The sequence below is a fragment of the Mus pahari genome, chromosome 5 (assembly GCF_900095145.1).
Source record: "Mus pahari chromosome 5, PAHARI_EIJ_v1.1, whole genome shotgun sequence".
Lineage (NCBI taxonomy): Eukaryota > Metazoa > Chordata > Mammalia > Rodentia > Muridae > Mus > Mus pahari.
In genome coordinates this window covers 35,095,556-35,116,501 of record NC_034594.1, presented here as the reverse complement: position 1 = coordinate 35,116,501, position 20,946 = coordinate 35,095,556, and the positions used below count along the sequence as shown (strand labels likewise).

The window sequence follows — 20,946 nt, the reverse complement described above, 5'->3', positions numbered from 1 at the left end:
GGGGNNNGGGGGGGAGGGCTACTTCTTTAGGAAACTACACTTTTTTTCTTTCTTGAGGCTAACAATCTTTTGGCAATAACACTAACTTAAGAGAGTAGAGTTAAGCTGGGCAGTGGTGGCGCACGCCTTTAATCCCAGCACTTGGAAGGTAGAGGCAGGAGGATTTCTGTGTTCAAGGCCACCTGGTCTACAGAGTGAGTTCCAGGACAACCAGGGCTACACAGAGAAGCCCTGTCTCGAAAAACCAGATAGATAGATAGATAGATAGATAGATAGAGAGATAGATAGATAGATAGATAGATAGATAGATAGATAGATAGATAGATAGATATTAAAAACCAAAAAAGAGAGTAGAGTTAAGCCAACCCATTATTCTTGGCGTGATTGACTACTGCCCACTACTTCACTTGCCAGATATGATTAGTTGGCAGTTAATTCTTTTTTTGCTACATTCCTTCTTGTGCCAGTACAACCAGGCCCTTTCCAAATCACAGTCCGACAGACTTAGTAAATGATTAATCTCGATTCATGTGCTCTAGACTGGCTGACTGCTTTATCGTCAGAAAAATCTGCATCTCTTACCGTAGTAAAGTTTTAACTTTTATGTTAATGTTAAATAATTCAGTCCAGAAGTCACCTTTGAAGACTGCTCTAGTTTGCAGTTTACAGTTGCAATCCCCTATAACTAATCCTCCTCTGACTGAGGCAATCAGAACACAAACCACCCCAAAGCGCTCACATTTATTTAAAACACATAAAAGGTTAGAATATATTAAGCAAATAGATCTTGACTATCCATGAAAAATTAGGCTGGTAGAACATTAAAGAAGTAAAAAGTCAGCCATGCAAAGACAAAAAAGCACATAAAGGTCAGATAGCATTTTCATTTCCAAATTATTTGCAAATACTATTCTGCCAAGTGCCAGGGAGACCAGAGTATGATTGTTGTGGAGCGGGAGAAGGGTGCCCAGTGGCCTGGTGAAGTCTCAGAGGACTCTATGTTGGTGGTTTGCAACCTGAGAGTTAAGACCCTTTTAGGAGCTGAAGGACCCTTTCACAGGGATCACATCAAGATATCCTGTAGAGCAGATATCTACATCTCAATCACAATGACAAAGTAGCAATGGAAGTGGCTGATCACCCTCAGCACACTGTCACTGCTCCTCCCCCCCCCCTTTTAAGTTTTACCCTCAAGTTAGAACAACCACTCTAAAGAAAATCCCTACCACTTCACACAGCACTTTGCATAGAACGGACATCCAAAACTGTGTTTGTTCCTTGACTAATATAAAGACTAAGAACACAGACAGTGATATATCAAAAGAAGTGTATTGATGCTGTGCATAAAGTCAATATATGAATGATTTCTTAATACAATCAGTTTTGCAAAAGGTCTTCTTCACCTAAGTCATGTGGGATAGAAATCCAGAGGGTGAGGAATGAGAAAGTGGTGGGAAGTAAATCTGAGACTGTGGGAGGGGAAGGGGATGGTAAAGGAGGCTGGCGGAATGGTCCTTCTGACTGGACAGGGAGCAAGTCACCAAGGCTGGCCCTGAGAGGAAAATAAAAATGGAGCAACCCATCACAGGCTAAAAACGACACTATTTGCATTAGTAACAGATGCTTGCAGCTCTTGTTTAATCAACTAGAATTTATTGTAATATATCGTGTGCTAACAGGGTTTTAAAGAGAACAATGTGAGGCAAGCAGGGTCTCTCCAACCTTACAAAGCACAAATTCAAGTGGAGGGACTCAGAGAAGATAAAGACAATTATTTATAAAAGACTGAGCAGATTACTTTTCGACCTTTCTAAATAGTGTGGTGGGGAAATGCCTATGAAATAGCACGGAAGTGGGGTCAGTATTTGGAGAAGGGTCTCTCAGGTAGGACACAACTTTCCAGGACATTCCAGGAACAAATGCAGTGTGCTTCATAACAGCCTGGAGACTAGAACAAGTTTGGTCTGAGTGAACAAAGTCAGTATGGCTTTGGGGAGATTGAGGAGGGTGGTAAGTCTGCAGAGGTATTAGATCACAGAGCGCCCTAAATCTGGAGCTACCACGGAGTTGATGAAGTATTGTGGCATGATCCAGTCCATGTTGTCACGTGATCAGTCTGGATCTACAAAGTATCTCAGGTAACTTCTTAAAGATAACCACAAACACTAATACACTGAGAGCAGAGGCCTGCCAATACCTCACAGTCCTGGAAACTGAAAGCAAGGCATTTTTTCCTCGGGGGTCAGTGGCTGCACAGGCACACCCCTCCTGACCCTCTGCACTGTTGGAAGAAATATGCAGTCCACATGGCACAGTGCTCTCAGTCGCTTCTATGGTGTGAGGTTACCTTCACTCGGCTTCCTACCAAATGAGAAGTCATTTCCACTGGCAATTATAACTGAACTCCATTTAACTATTCCTGCTTTGCATGCTAAACTATTTCAGAGTTTGTTGAAGCCTGGCTCTACTGACAATCCTAAGCTGTGTTTTAAAAACAGAAATGAAAGAAAGCATAATATTAAGAGTTGGACTTAGCAGGTAAACCAGAAATGACAAAAACGCCATCAGACACTGGTGATGTGAAGCAGAAACTGCCCCACCACAGCCTGAGAGCCATTCTTCTCAAGTCAGACCCATCTCCAGGGGCCAGCCACCCGCACAATGGCTTATTTTCCTTTCTCAGCTTACAAGGGAATAAGTGATGGCTGCTGTCTGTCTCTATGGCAACTAGTACCCTAATTTCACCTCTTAGACAGCAATTATATCTATTCACTGAACAGCTTTCAATCCCTACTCTCATGATGAAAAAATTGATTTCACAAGAAATGCGACACAGGCAATAGGTGAGTCCCACCCCACTCTGCAGACGCAGCCCTTGTACCAGCATCTGCGGGCAGAGTGCATTCAGGGGAGGCTTTTACACTCAGTTAGAAAATATTTATACCAAGTGCATTTCTCCTAGTTATTTTTAACAGTAAAATCTTAGTATTTTCTTCACCGACAGTTATTTTATTCAACTATAAAATTTATCAAGTTTGTTAGAAAGAATTTAGTAAATACAGGAAGCATATAGAAGAGAATAGCTAAGAAAATAAGCTTCACTCATGATAAACAAAAGCAATCACTGTAAATGTCTTTATAGGATTGCATGTGCATATACATAAAAACACATTTTAAATCTCACTGCTGATACACTATTGCAACCTGACTGCTTCACAAAACATATAAAACCTATTCAGTTGTTCTCCATACAGTTACTGGTCCTCCAAACAACTGCCTTTGATTGCTTCAAAGGAGTCCATGAGATAAATCCCCATCTTTCCACAATTATTTTATTTTAATTTAACTGTCTGTATAAATGTTTCCAAATGTGTGTGGTTGCCTGTGGAGGCTGGAACAGGAAGTGGTACCACCTGGAGGTGGAGCTACAAACAGATGTAAGCATGGAGGGGCTGGGAATGGAACCTGAGGCCTTTACAAGAGCAGCAACAGCTCTGAACTACTGAGCCATCTCTTCAGTTCCTGGGTTCCTATCTGTAATTTAGCCAATCCCTCCATGTCAACATCATGAAAAATCATATATATATATATATATATATATATATATATATATAATCTCCTAACAATAGATCTAAAAAAGAAATAGATCGAATGAAATAAACATTTTAAGTAATTTTATCCAACTTTTCTCCAACAATGTACATAACATTTATTTTTGCAGTTTAGGCAGAGAAAGAAAAATATCTTCCTAAATTCCCCTTCATGTATGTGTGCATATATGTATAAGTGTGTGTGTGTGTGTGTGTGTGAATGTCTGTGTATGTGCATGTGTGCATATGTGTGTAACTGTATGCATGTGTGTATGTGTGTGTGCAGATGTGTGCATGCTTTCATACATAAGCGAGGACGACAGATTAGCATTGCTCTCTACCATTTTTTGGACGTGAATGCATCTTTTACTGAACCCGAGGCTCACTGTTTTGGCTAAAGGGCAGGCCAAGATGCCTCAGAGATCCACTTGCCTCCATTCCCCAGAACTGCAGTTACAGAGGTGTGTGGCTACATGTGGCATTTTATGTGGGTACTGGGGATTCAAACTCAGGTCCCCGTGCTAGCACAGTAAGCACTTAAACCACCAAGCTATCACCAGCCCCTGTCTTCTTAAATTCCTGATTAGAAGACCCATGATTAAAAGCAGAGGGCCTCTCTTCCCAATGATGGCCGACTAGGCCATCTTCTGCTACATATGCAGCTAGAGACACAAGCTCAGGGGGTACTGGTTAGTTCATATTGTTGTTCCACCTATAGGGTTGCAGACCCCTTCAGCTCCTCGGGTACTTTCTCTAGCTCCTCCATTGGGGGCCCCGTGTTCCATCCAATAACGGACTGGGAACATCCACTTCTGTGTTTGCCAGGCACTGGAATAGCCTCACAATGCCAGGGCCAAGAAGTGGGAGTGGGTGGGTAGGGGAGCAGGGGCAGGGGAAGGGTATAGGGAACTTTCGGGATAGCATTTGAAATGCAAATAAAGAAAATATCTAATTTAAAAAAAAAGCAGAAGGCATAGCTGGTGATTTAATGGAGAAGGGAACGTCTAATAACATTACTTGTAAGACATGGGATCTCATCTTACTCAGACTGGAATGGCCTTGGCTCAAAACAATCTTGCTGGAGTAGCTAGGACTATAAGGGCATACCACCATATTTGATTTCATATATTAACTTATGAAATTGGAACGTTATTTTAAAGATAAATGTGTTGTGCATTTCACTGATAAGTTTTCAGGCCAAGGGGGATTGCCTGTTGACTTCTAAAGCAGAACTGCACTGATGTCCACTCTCCTCCTACTTCTTAGGAAGAGAAGAGACAACGTCTAGCTCCCTTGAAGAGACATGTTACATTGCTTTTTGCAATTAACTGTGGCTATATATCAACTCCAGGCTGATGAACAGGAAGGATAAGTAATATTTTTTGTCAGTAATTCTAGAAAATAATATCCTAAAAGAAGAAAGATTATGTCTCCCCATCATTCCTGAAGTGCAGACTGCAGATGTTATAAGTAGAGTTTAGGCAGCCATTTTAGACCTTGAAGATATTCAAGGAATAGAAGAACTGACAATTAGACAGAGCCTAGGCACCTAAGAACTTGGCAAAAGCATTTCCCCAGATAATTGCTGTCTAAATCTCCAAGTAAAAGTTTGTATTTTAAGTCATAACTGGGCTGCTTTTTAAAAGATACATTACTTTTTAAATTTATTTCCTGAAAATTTCATACATCACATGTGGGAAAACTTACTCTTCATTGATATACAAAGTTTCTACATATTTCTATTGTTACTAGTTTGTAAGTGTTCTTCTAATTAAATATGTTTATTTATACCTAATTAGGTACGTTAGATACTTTGTCATTTGCTCTTTAATTTTGTTTACAGCATGAAACACAAAAATAAAGTTATCCCCAAATCTAATCACTACACAAATTCTATTAAATATTCAGAATGAAATCAGATAGTATCATTAATTTAGAAATGTTTACAGACAAGCCATTTGTCTCAGTCATCATCAAGCAGAGAGTTGAGCATCTCTCTGTCAGGAGCTATCATTCAGAAGAAAAGGAGCCATGCTTCTGAGGACTGGGAAGTCACTTACTCTTTGTCAAATCAGAGATTGTTCCATTTGCCATGTCTTGGGGGCCTCCCTGCGGGTTAAAGGATACCCAATGGCAAGCTCTGGCTGCTACCTCCAACCGCACTTTAGAGGTAGCCAATCTGCTCTGGGCATTGGAATCAGAACCCCTGCTTTTAGAGATGCCCATGCACTGAGATAAGTAATGGAAAGTTGCAACCTCCTACCAGATCATATGCAGCCAGCATCCTCTTCTGCACATCTGGAATCGCACCCAGAGGCTCCAGGTAAGGAAAGCAGTCCTTCATCACCAGAGACACGGAGGGAGTACTGTCACTGGTGATGAGACGAGAGGACAGGGTTAACAGGCACTGTTTCAGACTGGCAATCGGCGGGAGTCCACACAGCTCCTTAACAGACACTATGGCGTTCTACGAGGAGAAAACATGGAATCACATGTCTGACCACATGGCACCGCACCCCAGTTTACACCCAAGTGAATTCACCAAATTATACCCTCAGAGACATGTACAGTGCAGAGCAGCCTGGATCACAGCCGAGCCAATCTGCTGCAACATGCAGGGGTAACACAGCTTACTCGCGATCTGAACCATTGGCTTTGGTATTAACCAGTGACCACAGACAGCCATCAGAAACAAAGCTGATTAGGACTCAAGGGTGCTCTGTGCTTTGCAGTCATAGCAACAGGAATGCCCCCGCACTAGCAGGACCTGCACATGAATAGTGCATTCAAATTATATCGTGGGGATCAGAAAAAGCGTCACACTACCGAACTAGAAGCCATCTCTCTTAGCATCTTAAGCCAGTGGGATAGCACTGCTCATCTGAGCAGCCAGCAATGTTGCCTTGTCAGCCCATCAGAAATGCACAGCACATACAGAAAATGAACTGCATGGACATCTTATTCATTGATGTTACAATCTTGAACAAAACTGAGGCACTATAATATTATGAAAATAATCTTCTACATACAAAGAGACTGGAACTTTTGCTGGGCCTCAGAGCCAGAGTTAGTAATACACCTTGAGGTCACTTAAGACTGATATCCTTCTGTGTACCCTGTTATTAAGAGAACAATGTAACAACCAATCTTACTTGCTGTGGATTTTCCATATAATCACCTTTTACATTCTAAGCTAATGAATAGCTTCATCTAAAGTTGTCTTCTCTTCCATGCCCCTGACCCAAGAGTAACATACACGTGTATGTATGCTATAGTAATAAATGCAGGAGATAGAAAATAGGTTGAAAGAACCTATGGCTATTGCCTGACATCCTTTGTTTGCCATCTGGGTCAGCTGGGGTCAGATCAAGTCGGTGACTTAATCCCTTGTAAAACTCTATTAAAGGTCTCTGCTAAGTATTCCCTCTTACCCATGTAACGCCTTCTGTGCTAGTCAGTTAACACACAGCAAAAGCTCTTTGTTGTGGATACACAGGGACAGACATACACAGAGAGAAAGTGTTTCAGGAGACAGACAAGCAAAGAGACAGACTCACTCAGCAGACAGAGAAATGACAGGCGACGAAGGGAGAAAGGGATCGATAATTCGAATCTGGATTCACTGTTGGTTAAATGATACCGTGGGAAGTGCTTTTTAATTTCTTTTCCTTAATGAGACAGTAACACATTTTGGGTACTCTGGGGCTATTATCAATGTGCTCAAACTGATGCTAAAGTAATAACTTGGGGAAATTGTGGCTGTTTTACATTTATTAATAATGAGCAACATCTAACCTACTGAATGTGTCATGAATTTATTAATCAGCATGGTATTTTTAATTTTTACATATTACTCTCCAAATACTCCTTTATCTAAGCCACTTTGTTAGGAGTCCATTAATTATTAACTATGCCTAGGAAAGCCTTATAAACAGCTCTTCTTTTTGTGTATGTATATGTGGTGTCCATACATGTGTGTATGTATGTTTCTGTAGGGGGAGCATGTGTGGGGGAATGCATGAGGAGACCTGGGAGCTCGCCCTTTATTTATTGAGGCAGGTTCTCTCACTAGATCCAGAAATCATAAATTAGATAATGTAGCTCACCATCCTAGTCAAGCGATCCCTCCCTGTCTTGGCCTTGGGCATGCACTGGGATTACAGGAGGTCGCCACACACACATCTTCTAAGTGGGTCCTGGGTATCTGAACTCTAGGCCTTGTGCCTAGGCAGCAAGTGCTTTTCTGGCTGAGCCATCACCCCAGCCAAATTCTTATCTATATATATTCTAAAAATATGAGATAAAGGCTGTATTTCAAGAATTGCAAGTAATACATAGAGTCGGCTTCTAATGCAGTTAGGTATAAAAATGACTTATGGGTAATCTTATATAGGGCTTTATGATATTGCCAGATTTATGTAGGAAAACACTACATAGAAGATAACAGCATATTCAGAGGCTAATTTTTAACCAAGTGGTTAAGCAAACCACCTTGAAACAAATTTTGTACCATACTATTTCTGACCATTTGGCTCTTTGAAGAACTCGCCTGTGAGTTAATAATTTCACTAAGTCACAGCTTGGTGCTTCTGCCTCATGTGAATAATAATGGATTTTGGCATCAGACACTGTGGGATTTAAAGTCTAACTTTGACATTTATTAACTGCAAGATCTGAGAAATAATGTCTTCTAATGTCTCTGCTTTCTTGAGGGCAAAGTCTCTGGGTGAGTGAGTTCTTATAAACGTGCTAGCTAAAGGAATGAAGTAAACTGAGTTGTTTTCACTTCGCCATACAAGACCTTAGTGAATACTTGTTGTCTATTCATGTCTCAAGAATGCAATGGCTCAGCGGGTAAGAGCACTGACTGCTCTTCTGAAGGTCCTGAGTTCTAATCCCAGCAACCACATGGTGGCTCATAACCACCTGTAATGAGATCTGACACCCTCTTCTGGCGTGTCTGAAGACAGCTACAGTGTACTTATGTATAATAATAAATAAATCTTTAAAAAAGCTATCCTTAATCGACTATATAAGGTATTATAAAAAAGAAGTCTGCGGCCATGCCATCATAAGGAAGGAAAAGGCACACTGGGTTTCTCCATGTTAAAACTGGGGATTGCTGTGTGCTCTCTCAGTTCGCACAACAGCCTGTGGTGTAACTCTTGATCTTGCCTTATGCTGAAAAATGAATCATCAGGACTGCACGGGGACAGATTTTTTTCCCAGAAACCACATTCCTCCAATTAAACTACCTTTCTAAGAGGAGGCTAAATACATTTTTTGTAAAAAATAAAATAAAAAAAAAGTACTGAACTTTATTTGATTCGCTGTGCTTTCTCTTGTGGGTAATAATTTGTTAGTACACATTTAAATAACTAAAAGTCTGATGGACATCACTTTTATAATATATGACTTCGAATTCTCTTCTATATTCAAATCTGCAAATATGTTACATAGATGCTTTCAAACAATATGCATATGTCTGGGTATGCATTTTATATACTACCCACATGAGTGTGTGTGTGTGTGTGTGTGTGTGTGCATGTGTGTGTGTGTGCGTGTGTGTGTGCATGTGTGTGTGTGCATGCGTGTGTGTGCGTGTGCATGTCAGGTAGATATGCCTGGCCCACACAGAGACCAGAGGAGAGCGCAAGGTCTCCTGATCCTCTCTCCATCCTCTGACACAGGGTTCTCAGTGAATCTGGGGTTAGGCTGGTGGCCAACGAGCCCCAGAAATCTTACTCTCTCCACTCACACCCTGCAAGGCATTACAGGCCCTTTCAGCCACATAGACTTTGTATGTGGATGCTGGGGGTGAAGGTGGGGATTGACACTAGCTCCTTATCGGTGCTCTTACCTGCTAATCCACATCCCCAGCACCTGCCCACATCTTTTATATTCTACTTTTTCCATACAGTTTATGTACATATTTTTGTTAGTTAATTATTACATGCTAAACATATTGAAAAGATACCCAGCATTTTGCTATACTGATGCTCCATTAGCTGGCCAAACTCAACCTTGTACTCACAATTAGAAACTACTTTCGTTATCCCAGGTGACGGGGAAGCTAATTCAGTGGTGCATGGATCTGCACAGTGTATTCTGAATATCTGCAAGCCAGCCATCGGTAAACCGCAATAGTCACCAGTTCAAAGGGGTGTGAATAACAGAAGCAGTGGAAGGAGATGGGTGTGTTTTCCTACCTGCATGTTTTCTCTCATATCTATGGCTTCTCGTAAGGGATGAACTGCTATTTTGAAGATATCATCTATGGTTTTAAGACCAATATTCCTGAGCATGGTGTATTCTCGAACTTTCTTCCCCATTCTCACAGAAAGGCTTCGCTTCTGTGGTTTCCCTCCTCCACTGCGATTGGTTATTGCTATGTGGACGAAAAGGGTCACGTGCTCCATGATATCCCCAACAAAGGAGCGCAAGGGAACGTGCCGGTACCCGGGCTGCAGACATTCAAAAGGGATCGTATACTGCCCAATGAACTCATCCCCAATATAATCATCATCCAAAATGACAAAACGGACCATGGTCAGCTCGGGGAGGTTGACTTGAAACTCAAAAGTTTCATCAAAAATTGGATTATCGCTGTTCTGTTGTACAGTTTTAGTTCTTTGCTCGCAGCAATCAGCGGGAATTCCGTGAATCTCCACACAAACATAGGGGTCTATGACATCCCCTTTGGCACAAGCTCCTTTGGGCTTTGGGAAGTTCTGACCACTGATGATCTTGATGTGCAGAACCAGGGGAGACACTCCGGGGACAATGCCCTTTGTATTTGCGCTGAAGTACGAAACTTCATCCCGCATGATAGACGGCCTGAGGACGTAGCCACATCCTCCATTTTGAAGAAACCAGCCAGTGTGGAGGTCCATCATTGGACCAGGAGTTTGAAAATTCATCGCCACAATCTGACAGCCACAGTTCCAGAAGTCCTGTGGGTTCAGGTTACTGGAATCTATCCGCATGGCACTAGGGTAAACCCTTGATAAAAACTTCTTGTTATAATTCACAAAGTCCTCTGGGTATTCATTTGCAATCCGGCTGGCCTCTGTTTCACTAAATGAACAAATTTCCCAGTAGTTTTGGGTTTTCATAGACAGTTCAAAATCCCTGTACTGAACAGATTTACAGATGGATACCAAGTCAGAGAGCTCTCGGCAGAGCCAGATGTGTTTCTGCTCCCCGTTGTAATCCCCTGACATCCTCCGCGACATCTCGGCTTCTTCATCCTCATCGGTCACTTCTCCTTCTAACAGATCTGATTCCGAAGGCAACTTCTTTCCTTTCACAATAATCATATTTTTTAGTTTTTCGGGTGATGGGAGGTAGGATTCTGAAGATAAAGGTGCTTCTGTGTAAAGTTTATTGCCAAACACCTTTTTCATCTGCTGAGCCATGACTTTCTGCTGCGGCAGAGAACAGTGATTCCCCAAGCAGAGAATGAGTGGGTACTCAGAAGCAACAAAGGCAAACTTATTTATCACCTCCAGAACACTTCGAAAGGAGAGGTGCATGGCCATGTTGTTCCTATTACAAAGGATGGGCTCATTATCCGGACCATCACTCACATCGAGCTCAATGCTTCTACAGCCCATCTTCAATGCCCTCACATACCCATTGATATCTGCTGGTCCCCTGAACTGATCTTCTATCAGGTAGGTATTATGAGACGCATTGATATAGTAGTGAGACAAGGGTTGGGTCATATCTTGGGCAACTTTCTTTTGCTCTGGATCAAAAATGTCACATTCTGGAGATAATAAATACTGGGTAAAACCGTCAATTGCAAGGAAGCCTTTCTGGCGGCCGTCTTCAGAGAGCTCATATCTCCTAATGATGTCTAAGCACATATCCTCAGTGATGTGGGTGACACCTTGCTCAGCTTCTAAGAAGAGCATGAGGTCATTGGCATCCAGGTACTCTTTGTTCTTAGATATCTGAACAAGTAAGAAGTATACTTCTGGCCTGGTGCACAGTTCACAAAACGCTTCACAAAATTCCTCTTCTGTCACCCGGGTAGTTAGTTTTTCTTTGCTCTTCTGGATTTCTTTAAATTTTAACCTGATCTTAGATTCCTTCAGAGTAGGGTTGAGCTGTTTTATTAACTCCACTGAAGTGTCTTCTAACATAATCCCATTTCCATCAACATCTGCTGCTTCAAACACTGTTTTCAGCCACATGAACCGTGGTGTGTTCTGGTTACCCTCTATAAAATCAAGCGGTTGCTTACTACGAGACACCAGGTACCGTAACCCCGACACCCAGATGTTTGCTACATCTGCTGAATTGGCAACTAGGTCCAGAGACTCGTAATTTTCCCCATGGAGTATGGAGAAGGCACAGTCTTCGCAGATCTGGTCAGCAAGGCCATTGTTTCTGAATGTCTCCGTGTTCTTCCCCAGCCTGATTTCTTTGATGGCAGAAATGTCCAGCTTGGCTTTTTCGAGGTCTTTCTTGGAAGGTTCCCAGCGTAGAGCCTGGAGGTCGGTATCTAGGGTGAAAAATCGGTTGTAGATGCGAGAGTTTGGGCGCACTTTCTTCAGCTCGCAGCCAGCCTGCATGAAGCTAATGCAGTCGTGGGCACTGCTAATCTTCTTCTCCGATGGCATGCTGCTGAAAGACACTGTTTTCTTTCTGCCACCACATTTTTGGTTTGAAGGATCCTATAAAAGTAATCAGAAAAGAAGGATCAATCTCCTTTAGGAAACACAAATTCAGTAACACGATAGGAACTTCTTAAACTCGGAATCTGTTATCTCATAGAAGCTAGCCTGAAATTTACCTTTTCACTGATTCAGAAGTTAAATTACTGAGAGAATTAATACCATTAGGCTCCAAGGGACATTTGTTTTATGAATTCATATGTGATCTCCCAGAATAAAGCCCAGCCCTTGGCTCATCTGAAACCAGGCAAGGTACAGGTTTTTTTTGTTTCTGTTTTTTTTTTTTTTTTTTTTTTTTTTTTAGGAACCCCCACCAACAGCACAGCAGACAGCATCCATGGACTGTGTTCAGAAGGTTACATGTGTCATGTGGCTCAGCACAGCAGACAGCATCCATGTGACTGTGTTCAACAGGTTACATGTGTCCTGTGGCTCAGCACAGCAGACAGCATCCATGTGACTGNAGCAGACAGCATCCATGTGACTGTGTTCAACAGGTTACATGTGTCCTGTGGCTCAGCACAGCAGACAGCATCCATGTGACTGTGTTCAACAGGTTGCATGTGTCCTGTGGTCTTTCCTTCTAACATGAATAGAGCCTTTCTCCCTTATCGACTCTCCTAAACTGACAATCCCTGCTAAAGAATACTCATAATTACAAGATGATACATTTCATCTGCCTTGGACTGTTGCTACTCTGTTGCTGCCAACTCATTTACACTGAGCACCTGACCCCTTCCACTTAAAACTGGATAGTTCTTCATTTTAATGAAGTTTAATAAAGTTGTCAACTGCATTACCAATTCAAACAGTTCTCCCTGGAACATATATCTAAAATGCATGTTTAACATACTTAGAGTACTGGATCTCATAAGCACACCCATGACACAGGAGTATGAATTATAGTAGCCCTTGAGTTTCTTCATCTAACCCACTAGGTGTACTATCTAGGATAAGTCACTTAGCCTCTCCGAATTTCCATTTCTGCTTCTCAAATAAGATCTGAACACGCAGTCTTTGTTATTGCTCAGTATCATGACACTCAGAAGAGAAAGCACGTGCCCATTTTGATTTATAAATGTGAAGTCCTCGTGAAGGTTTTCCTCTCTCTATGTGTGCCTGTAGGACCATTCACTGGCATTCGCTGGAACACTGTTTTCAAGACATTAACTCATTCATGAATCCTAAACCTTCAACAGTAATTTGAAATATGTTTAAAGATCCAAATGATACCACCCCCTTCAACAGTGAGAAGTATAAGGAAGCAGCCTGAGCTATGACATTGCCTCCACCCTCTTAAAACATCATTTTAGGAACTGCTCTCTGGTGCAGTAACACCATCTAATCCAGCCAGCCCATATAAGCCTGTCTATTCTATATTCAGCAAAGACCTGGAGATTTATTATTTAATTGGCTAAAACTCTACAAGCAAAAGAAAAATAAATTTTGCTTTAGTTAAGGTATGTGGTGGAATGATTCATCATCTCAACTGCATATCAGATCTTCAGGAGACACAAGTATAAATCACCTAGTCTGGGTTATAGAATACTACCGCCCCTCAGCTCTGTGGCATTTGACAACTTGGCTTCTGCTTTCCCAGAGACTTTCTATTTTTAATTATCCCACAGTGGTCAATTTCCTCCAGCCTTAAGTTAAAAGACAATGATAAATCTTCAGCCATACCAACTCATGTGCTCCACTAGGACACATTTAAATTCATCCCAGCCCACGTGCTCAGAAATATCAGATGTTTGTGTGCATTTTCCCACCCCATCAAAGTTGGAACCTAATGGCACTGCTAAATGAGATTAATCTACCAAGTAAAATAAAGAGAGAAACTGAATCTTGGTGGCAAGTTAGACTGTGACTCAGCGTTCAAGCTAACCATTTGACTAGCCTTTTACATAATGAGAGCTTCAGCTTAAAATATATTTTATATGAGATCGTGTTCCAGATAAAAGTGTTGTCAGCAGAGTCGTAGAACCTGCAACAGTTCCCAGGAAACTGAACTTGGGGAATCACTGTCCCTTAAGTGCACATTCAGTTCCTCAGCCCTGCGTGTGCAGTTGCAGAGGCCCTCTCTTATGATCTAATTCTCCTTTCCCAACTTAAGACACTGCTTATCCATGAGAACAAACTGTCTCGGCCAGCATGGCCTTCTTACATAAGCTTCTCTTCTTTATAATGATAGCTACTAAAATCAACTCCGTACCACCATTTAGACAAGATTTCAAGAGAAGATTGTTTTCTATTAAGTTTATAAAAGAATTCACCTGCTCCATAGTGCTAGGTTCTTGCCTGAACATGAAAAATCATGGGTGATTATAAAACATATCCCAAAATGCCTTAAAACTTGGAATCTGAAAACGATGTGATTCTCACGTTGTCATCTCAGAAAAGATCAAATCCAGTTATTGTAAGTCTCCAAGTGACCTAGAAAGTGGCCATGCATGTGTGAACAGATAGTATATCTACTGATGGCTAAGGCCAAGATTACCCATATTAAAAACTGCTGGAAAAGATTCAGGATGCTAGGTAGTTCTCTAGTTCTGCCATACAAGAGGAAAATGGCTGGCCCTAGACAAAAATCCTCACACTGTTACTTCAATGTTCTTGACTGGGCAGGCTGGAAGGAGTGGGGACATCATCTCATGTCTTGCTGGACAGGGAGACTCAAGTCTCTTTTGAAACCACTTTATTCCCAAGGCCACCTGGACAATGCCCTCTACCTGATACCTATATTCACTGCAATAATGCAGTTGCAGATTGGTCCTAGATAAGGGGAATGTTAAGGTAAACAGCCTGACAAATATTAAAGTGTTAATTACGGGACATGTATTAAAAACTCCTAACAGCTATTTCACAGTCAGTCATCCGCAGTTATCTGTGTATTGTGAAGCCCAGTCCTTTTGGCACTTGGGTGGGGTCTGAGAAGAGCAAGGTTTGACCTCACTCCAGGTGTGCTCTTTCCAGCTTCCACCCCATTAGAGGATGGAAAGGATTCCATCAGCCAGAATATGTACCTAAGAGATTCTGATATAGCAGATAAATGTAATTCTTCACAGGACTAACTTACCTCACTATGAATAAAGACAAAAGACTGAAGTCTACCAGGAGAGAATAGCACATTATGAGACTGTTATCTCCTAAATCGAAAGCTGGCCTCACAGTCCAGGAGAACTTAAGAATCACATGCTGAGCATAATCCCTTCAATGTCCTGAAATTCTCATTTAAGTTTCCAAATGATTGTTTTCTGTGAAGCAATCACATTTAAACAAGCTAAATGATAAAAACAAATAGGCCAAATTGGGTTTCTATAGTCCCTGAATGGCTCTAAGCATTGCTTTGCATTTTAGATCGACAGTCCTTGTAAATAAAAGCAATAACTTATAAAGGATTTAGCCACCAGCTCCAGAGCTTTAGGTCCTTGCTGCATGCAATCAATTTTCTACTCTTTAATGTGTTTACTTACCAAAAACATTATTCATAGTACATTCATACCATAAAAATACACATAACCTCATGCTTATCAGCACTAATTTTTAATCTAGAAATAGTTTTTGAAATGCTAGGGGGAAACGATGAGATACTGTTTTAATTGTTTTTCATTGTTTTCTGTTTGTTTTCAATCTATGGTAAAGAAAATAAAACCAGTCATGATTAAATGAGAATCCTGCTTATACAACAGTAGAAGATTTACAGCTCTTTAAACATATTTCATTAAATTGAAATTGGGAACAGGGCAGGAGGGAGTTCACAGAAGCTAAATTAATAAAACTGCTTCTGTAAATATCTACTGACATTTGCTCTCTTGTTTTCCATCCAACTACATTAATATGCGGCAACATAACAGGAAAATAACTTTTGTTCACAGTACACTAATAAGCTCTGCAAAAAGAGTCTATTGGGTGAAGCACGGCTTTAAATCTTGTTCATGAAAACATTACTTCAGTGGGATAATTTTAGGGAAAAAACTATCCTGATACAAGAGACAACTTGAGTATCATCAAGTGTGATGGTCTGAGTTTAGGCCCTGGGTCCCACACAATGAAAGGAGAGAACTGACTCCGGCAAGCTGTCCTCTGACCTCCTCACAAGTACATGTGTCATGCATGGTACATGCCTGCCCCCACCTCTCTCTCCACCCACACCCATACACATAGATAAATGCCATGGGACTTTTATTGAAGAAAGCAGAGGTAAAATAACCAGTCATTTTCTTTCTTTCTTTCTTTCTTTCTTTCTTTCTTTCTTTCTTTCTTTCTTTCTTTCTTTCTTTCTTTTTGTGAAAATATTTGCTTCTCACATTTTAATACATTTTCTTTTTTTTTTTTTTTTTGGATGGGTGATTTTTTTTAACATTTTTATTATTATTATTATTTTCTTTATTTACATTTCAAATGCTATCCTGAAAGTTCCCTATACCCCCCGCCCCTGCTCCCCTACCCACCCACTCCCACTACTTGGCCCAGGCCTTCCCTTGTGCTGGGTCATATAAAGTTTGCAATACCAAGGGGTCTCTCTTCCCAGTGATGGCCAATTAGGCCATCTTCTGCTACATATGCAACTAGAGACACAAGCTCAGGGGGTACTGGTTAGTTCATATTGTTGTTGCACCTACAGGGTTGCAGCCCCCTTCAGTTCCTTGGGTACTTTCTCTAGCTCCTCCTTTTCTTGATGTAAGACAAGTTATGGGCTTCAAGCTTGAATGAGGGGTAAATATAAACACCACTGCATGAATTACAGAATATAGTGGAATTAACATTAAAGAGAACTTTTTTACTTTGGGCTAGCTTGGATGACGGTGGATGATCTAAATGAAGCTACAGAGGAAAGTTAGCTTTGAGGGCTAGTAATTGTCAAATAGGCTTTGGAGCTGGGAGCTCCCATAAACTAATAACATTGAGTTATGGCCTAAGCCCACAGGATCATTCAATTCAGATGATGAGTAAAGAGAGATGTACAATAATGGTCAGGAAGAGGAAAAAGAGGAAGAGGAGGAATAAGAGAGGGGGAAGAAGAATAAAAAAAATGTTAAAGCCCTCACAGATGCCATGGCCTGAAGAAAGTGCTGTTAAATGGATCTATATAGTTCACTAGATTCAGCAGTTACTACGTTGTTGCTGATGTTAACAAGAAAAGAATTTATATTCCATTCAGGATGGCAAAGACCAAACTGGAGCCATGAAAAATGCTGAGAACTAAGAAATGGGGAGAGAAAAGCAGTCACCATGGTCCTGTGCTGGGGACAGAGACCAGGATGCTACAGTACAATATGGAAGAGTAGAGTGGCCAAGCAAGACTAGAGCAACAGGCCACAACAGCATGGTAAGAATGCTGGCTTTTCCCACATCACTGGTGGAATTCATTTCTTATGCACACACAAGTACACATTAATGTTTGGCAATCAAACCATCAAGAGGAAGCCTTCATTCTCCCACACAGGCCTAACTCTTCACACGACACTGTGAAGGCAAGGGAAGGAAAAGGGGTCACTGCCACCCGGTTGCCTTCACGTTTCAAGTCAAGGGAGGCCACAACTCTATATTAGAACACTGATTCCAAGTTAGAACTATCAGAATTACTCTCCCATTAAAACTCCAATCACTTAATGCAGTGTTGCCCCACGTGTTTAGCACACACAGGTCACTCCTCAAAACATGCAGCCCACATTGCATGTAGTGGAACTAAGTCTTGTATACTCAACCAGTGTCAAGAAGCTAGAGTTTGGCTCAGGGTCCATGAATCTTTCCCTCATGGTTCTCTAAGTGGAGTTACTAAGCAGCTGAGCTCTCTATTGCCCCTAGACAACACATTCATTCTATACCATGTTCTAAAACAACAGGAGTAAAGGCAATGGCCAGTGGTTACGCATCTAGGTGTCCTTCTAAATTAAGTTGTATGTCTGTGTTGAATTCCACATTTCAGTATTAAATAAAATCCATTTAACGAAATCCACTGAAGGTTGCTCCTCCCAGAAACATCACAAGAGACAGGGATGGATACATGCTAAAATATGGAGTGAATACATACTAAAATATAGAGCGAATACATACTAAAATATAGAGTGAATACGTACTAAAATATAGACCTTCCTGCAAGGATGACTCTGATATTTTATACTTTGCATTATTTTAAATCCAATTTTTGTTTTCACAATGATTCCCTCTGTTTATACCATGTGCTGTGTGCTGAGAAGTGACTTGTCCTTTAAAAAAAATTGTCTTTGAACATTCCCTAGGATAAAGATAACTAGAACAGCAAACCAGTAACATGTCATCATTTCCATGTTTGAGACATGAAGTTTCTTTTTGCTCTCCCCTAGGTCATGATTGTCACAGATTAGGAAAGGTGGTGGTTGAAATGTTCATCAACAACAACAGAACCAGAAAATAAAAGCAATACAAGGGAACTGTAAGACCAACACTACAGGAGGCAATAGTTACTGTTGTTGGACAGGTTAAAGAGCAGTGTGTCACAGTCGGCATCTGCAGAATGAAATTGATTGACTATCTGAATCTTCCTTCAACACTTAGTCACTAACACAGGGAAAGCAGAGCTGTACCCCTCCTTTCTCTAGAGCCCTTCATTTCGCTCACACATTTGAGAAACAAAATTAGTATAATCAGCCAAAAATCATCAAATTTCCATTGCCAGCCATTCTCACACCTAGACCCAATGTCTGCCACTCATGTTAGGACTTTTCTTTTTAACTCAGAAAATTAAACTTTATGGACATGAGGGGACCTAACTAGAGGAAACTAGGCAGATGATGGCTTTAGAAAATCTGTCTGCAGACTTGGAGTTTACTCCCTTTTCCATCAATTCCAGCCATTTCTGTCTCCTCACAGCATCAGGACACAAAGCCTGAAGTTGTTTATTGCCGGGCCATGGATGTGTGGGAAAGAGGGGAATGGGAGAGTGCCTGGGCAGCTGACACGGGAGGACTGCCAGACACTTTCCAGTGACCCTGGGAGGGCATCTGGCTGTGTGAAGCCACCGACCTCACAAGGCGGGTGGTGGACAAGGGGCAGCCCCAGGTACCAGGTTACCGGTCTCCAGCATCCCACGCTGGATATGCCGGAGGAGCTGAGAACAGGATAGGGGCCCCGGGGCATGGCACTTGGCCCTGGAGATAAAGGGGAGAGGCAGGGGGAGAGGGGGGCTCTGGGTGGTTTCCACGAAGGAGAGAGTCCTTAGTCTGGTCCGTGGCTGCAGCTTGGGAAGGCCTTCTGTCTGGAGGTTAGCTGCTGCGGCTCTTTAAGAGAAAGCCTATCCCATCGTTCAGGCACTGCAGGCTTTGATGAACAGAGACAGTCTGTGGTTTTAGAGCTTTACTGTAGAAAGACGGGGAGAAAGGGTAGAAGGTAGAAAGAGAGAGGGAGAGGCTGGCCATGGCCACAAGGAGAGAAGGGAGGGGGGAGAGAGAGAAGAAAGGTTAGACAGCAAGAGAGGAAAAAGCTGAGAGAGAGAGAGAGAGAGAGAGAGAGAGAGAGAGAGAGAGAGAGAGAGAGAGAGAGAGAGAGAGAGAGAGAGAGAGGTGGGAAGGGAAAGAGAGAGGGAGGGAGAGTTAGAGAATAAGAAAGCTTAAAGAGAGTGAGGAGAGGCCAAGCAGCCCCTCTTATAGTATGCTACTATCTTGCTTTTGCTAGGTAACTGTGGGGAGGAATCTAACCAGAATGCTAGAAGCTTGGGACATTGTCTACCTGACTGCTAGCCACAGGCCTCTCTTGTGGGGGCTGTGAGGGCGGTAACTTTGACAGGAGCCAGGGGTCCAGGAGACATGATCGAACGCCTTCCGTTCCATGTAGGTGGAAATTACCACCCATCCGGTCCCACCGGGGTTCAAGACCTCAGCTGGACTGGAGACCAGGCTGTCTGAGCAAAGCGCATTGCCCCACAGTTTATGGCGAAACATCCCTGCCCAACTGGCTTTCTAGTCTCAGTTCAATTTCCTGTCAAGTGCATAGCTCGCATGCTCCTGTTACTAACTGCCTTCCAGGGACTTGATTCTCACTTCAGTCTTCCTGCTCCCCTCCTCTCTCAACCCTCACAGTATACATAACTGTCAAGGGCATGTCCATGCCACATTCAGTCAACATGACCTTTTCAGTTATCCGGCTGCTGATACACCAAAAGCAGGGGGATGCCAAGAAAGGTCATCTGACAATTATTCAGCATCCTCTGAGGAACAGATTGTGGCTATCAGTCCTGCTCCTCCAGGATGGAGAGACGTCTGCCTCATTCTCAAATGCACTACATTCAAAATTTATCAGAGGTCTGCATGACTCCAAATAAGAGACGCCAAGAACCAAGTGGGCTTGGAGACTGAGATACGATTATGCCCTTCCCCAAGAGATCCCTGCACAGCAGGACACAGGAATTCTGGCTGACCTTGGTTGATTCTTTGTGGAGACTAACTGGAGGTTATCTCTATGGAAAATATGATATCGTGCTTCCTTCAATGTCCATGGTGATGGACATCTAAATGTATACTGTGAATGTGTGTGTGTGTGTATGTATATTACAAATGTCTATCTTTTAATTGATCACTGCAGAGATTATATGTAACAACACAGTCATTTTTTAGGCATAAACACACAGCATAGCGCTTTATTGGAGCCTTATCAGAAATCCATGTATTAGAGGCTCCTTCAATTCTCTGCATAAC

At 42.0% G+C, this 20,946-nt stretch overlaps 1 protein-coding gene across 1 annotated transcript in view; it reads right to left on the bottom strand.

Annotated features, from left to right (window-relative positions):
- The window catches only part of Plcl1 (phospholipase C like 1 (inactive)), a 330,244-nt gene that overhangs the window by 46,547 nt on the left and 262,751 nt on the right, over positions 1 to 20,946 (bottom strand). Inside the window, exons 2-3 of the mRNA XM_021197774.2 lie at positions 9,800 to 12,274; positions 5,854 to 6,057 (exon numbers count right to left, since the gene is read on the bottom strand). Of these exons, the coding sequence (XP_021053433.1) occupies positions 5,854 to 6,057; positions 9,800 to 12,274 (2,679 nt within the window). The remainder of the gene's footprint in view (positions 1 to 5,853; positions 6,058 to 9,799; positions 12,275 to 20,946) is intronic.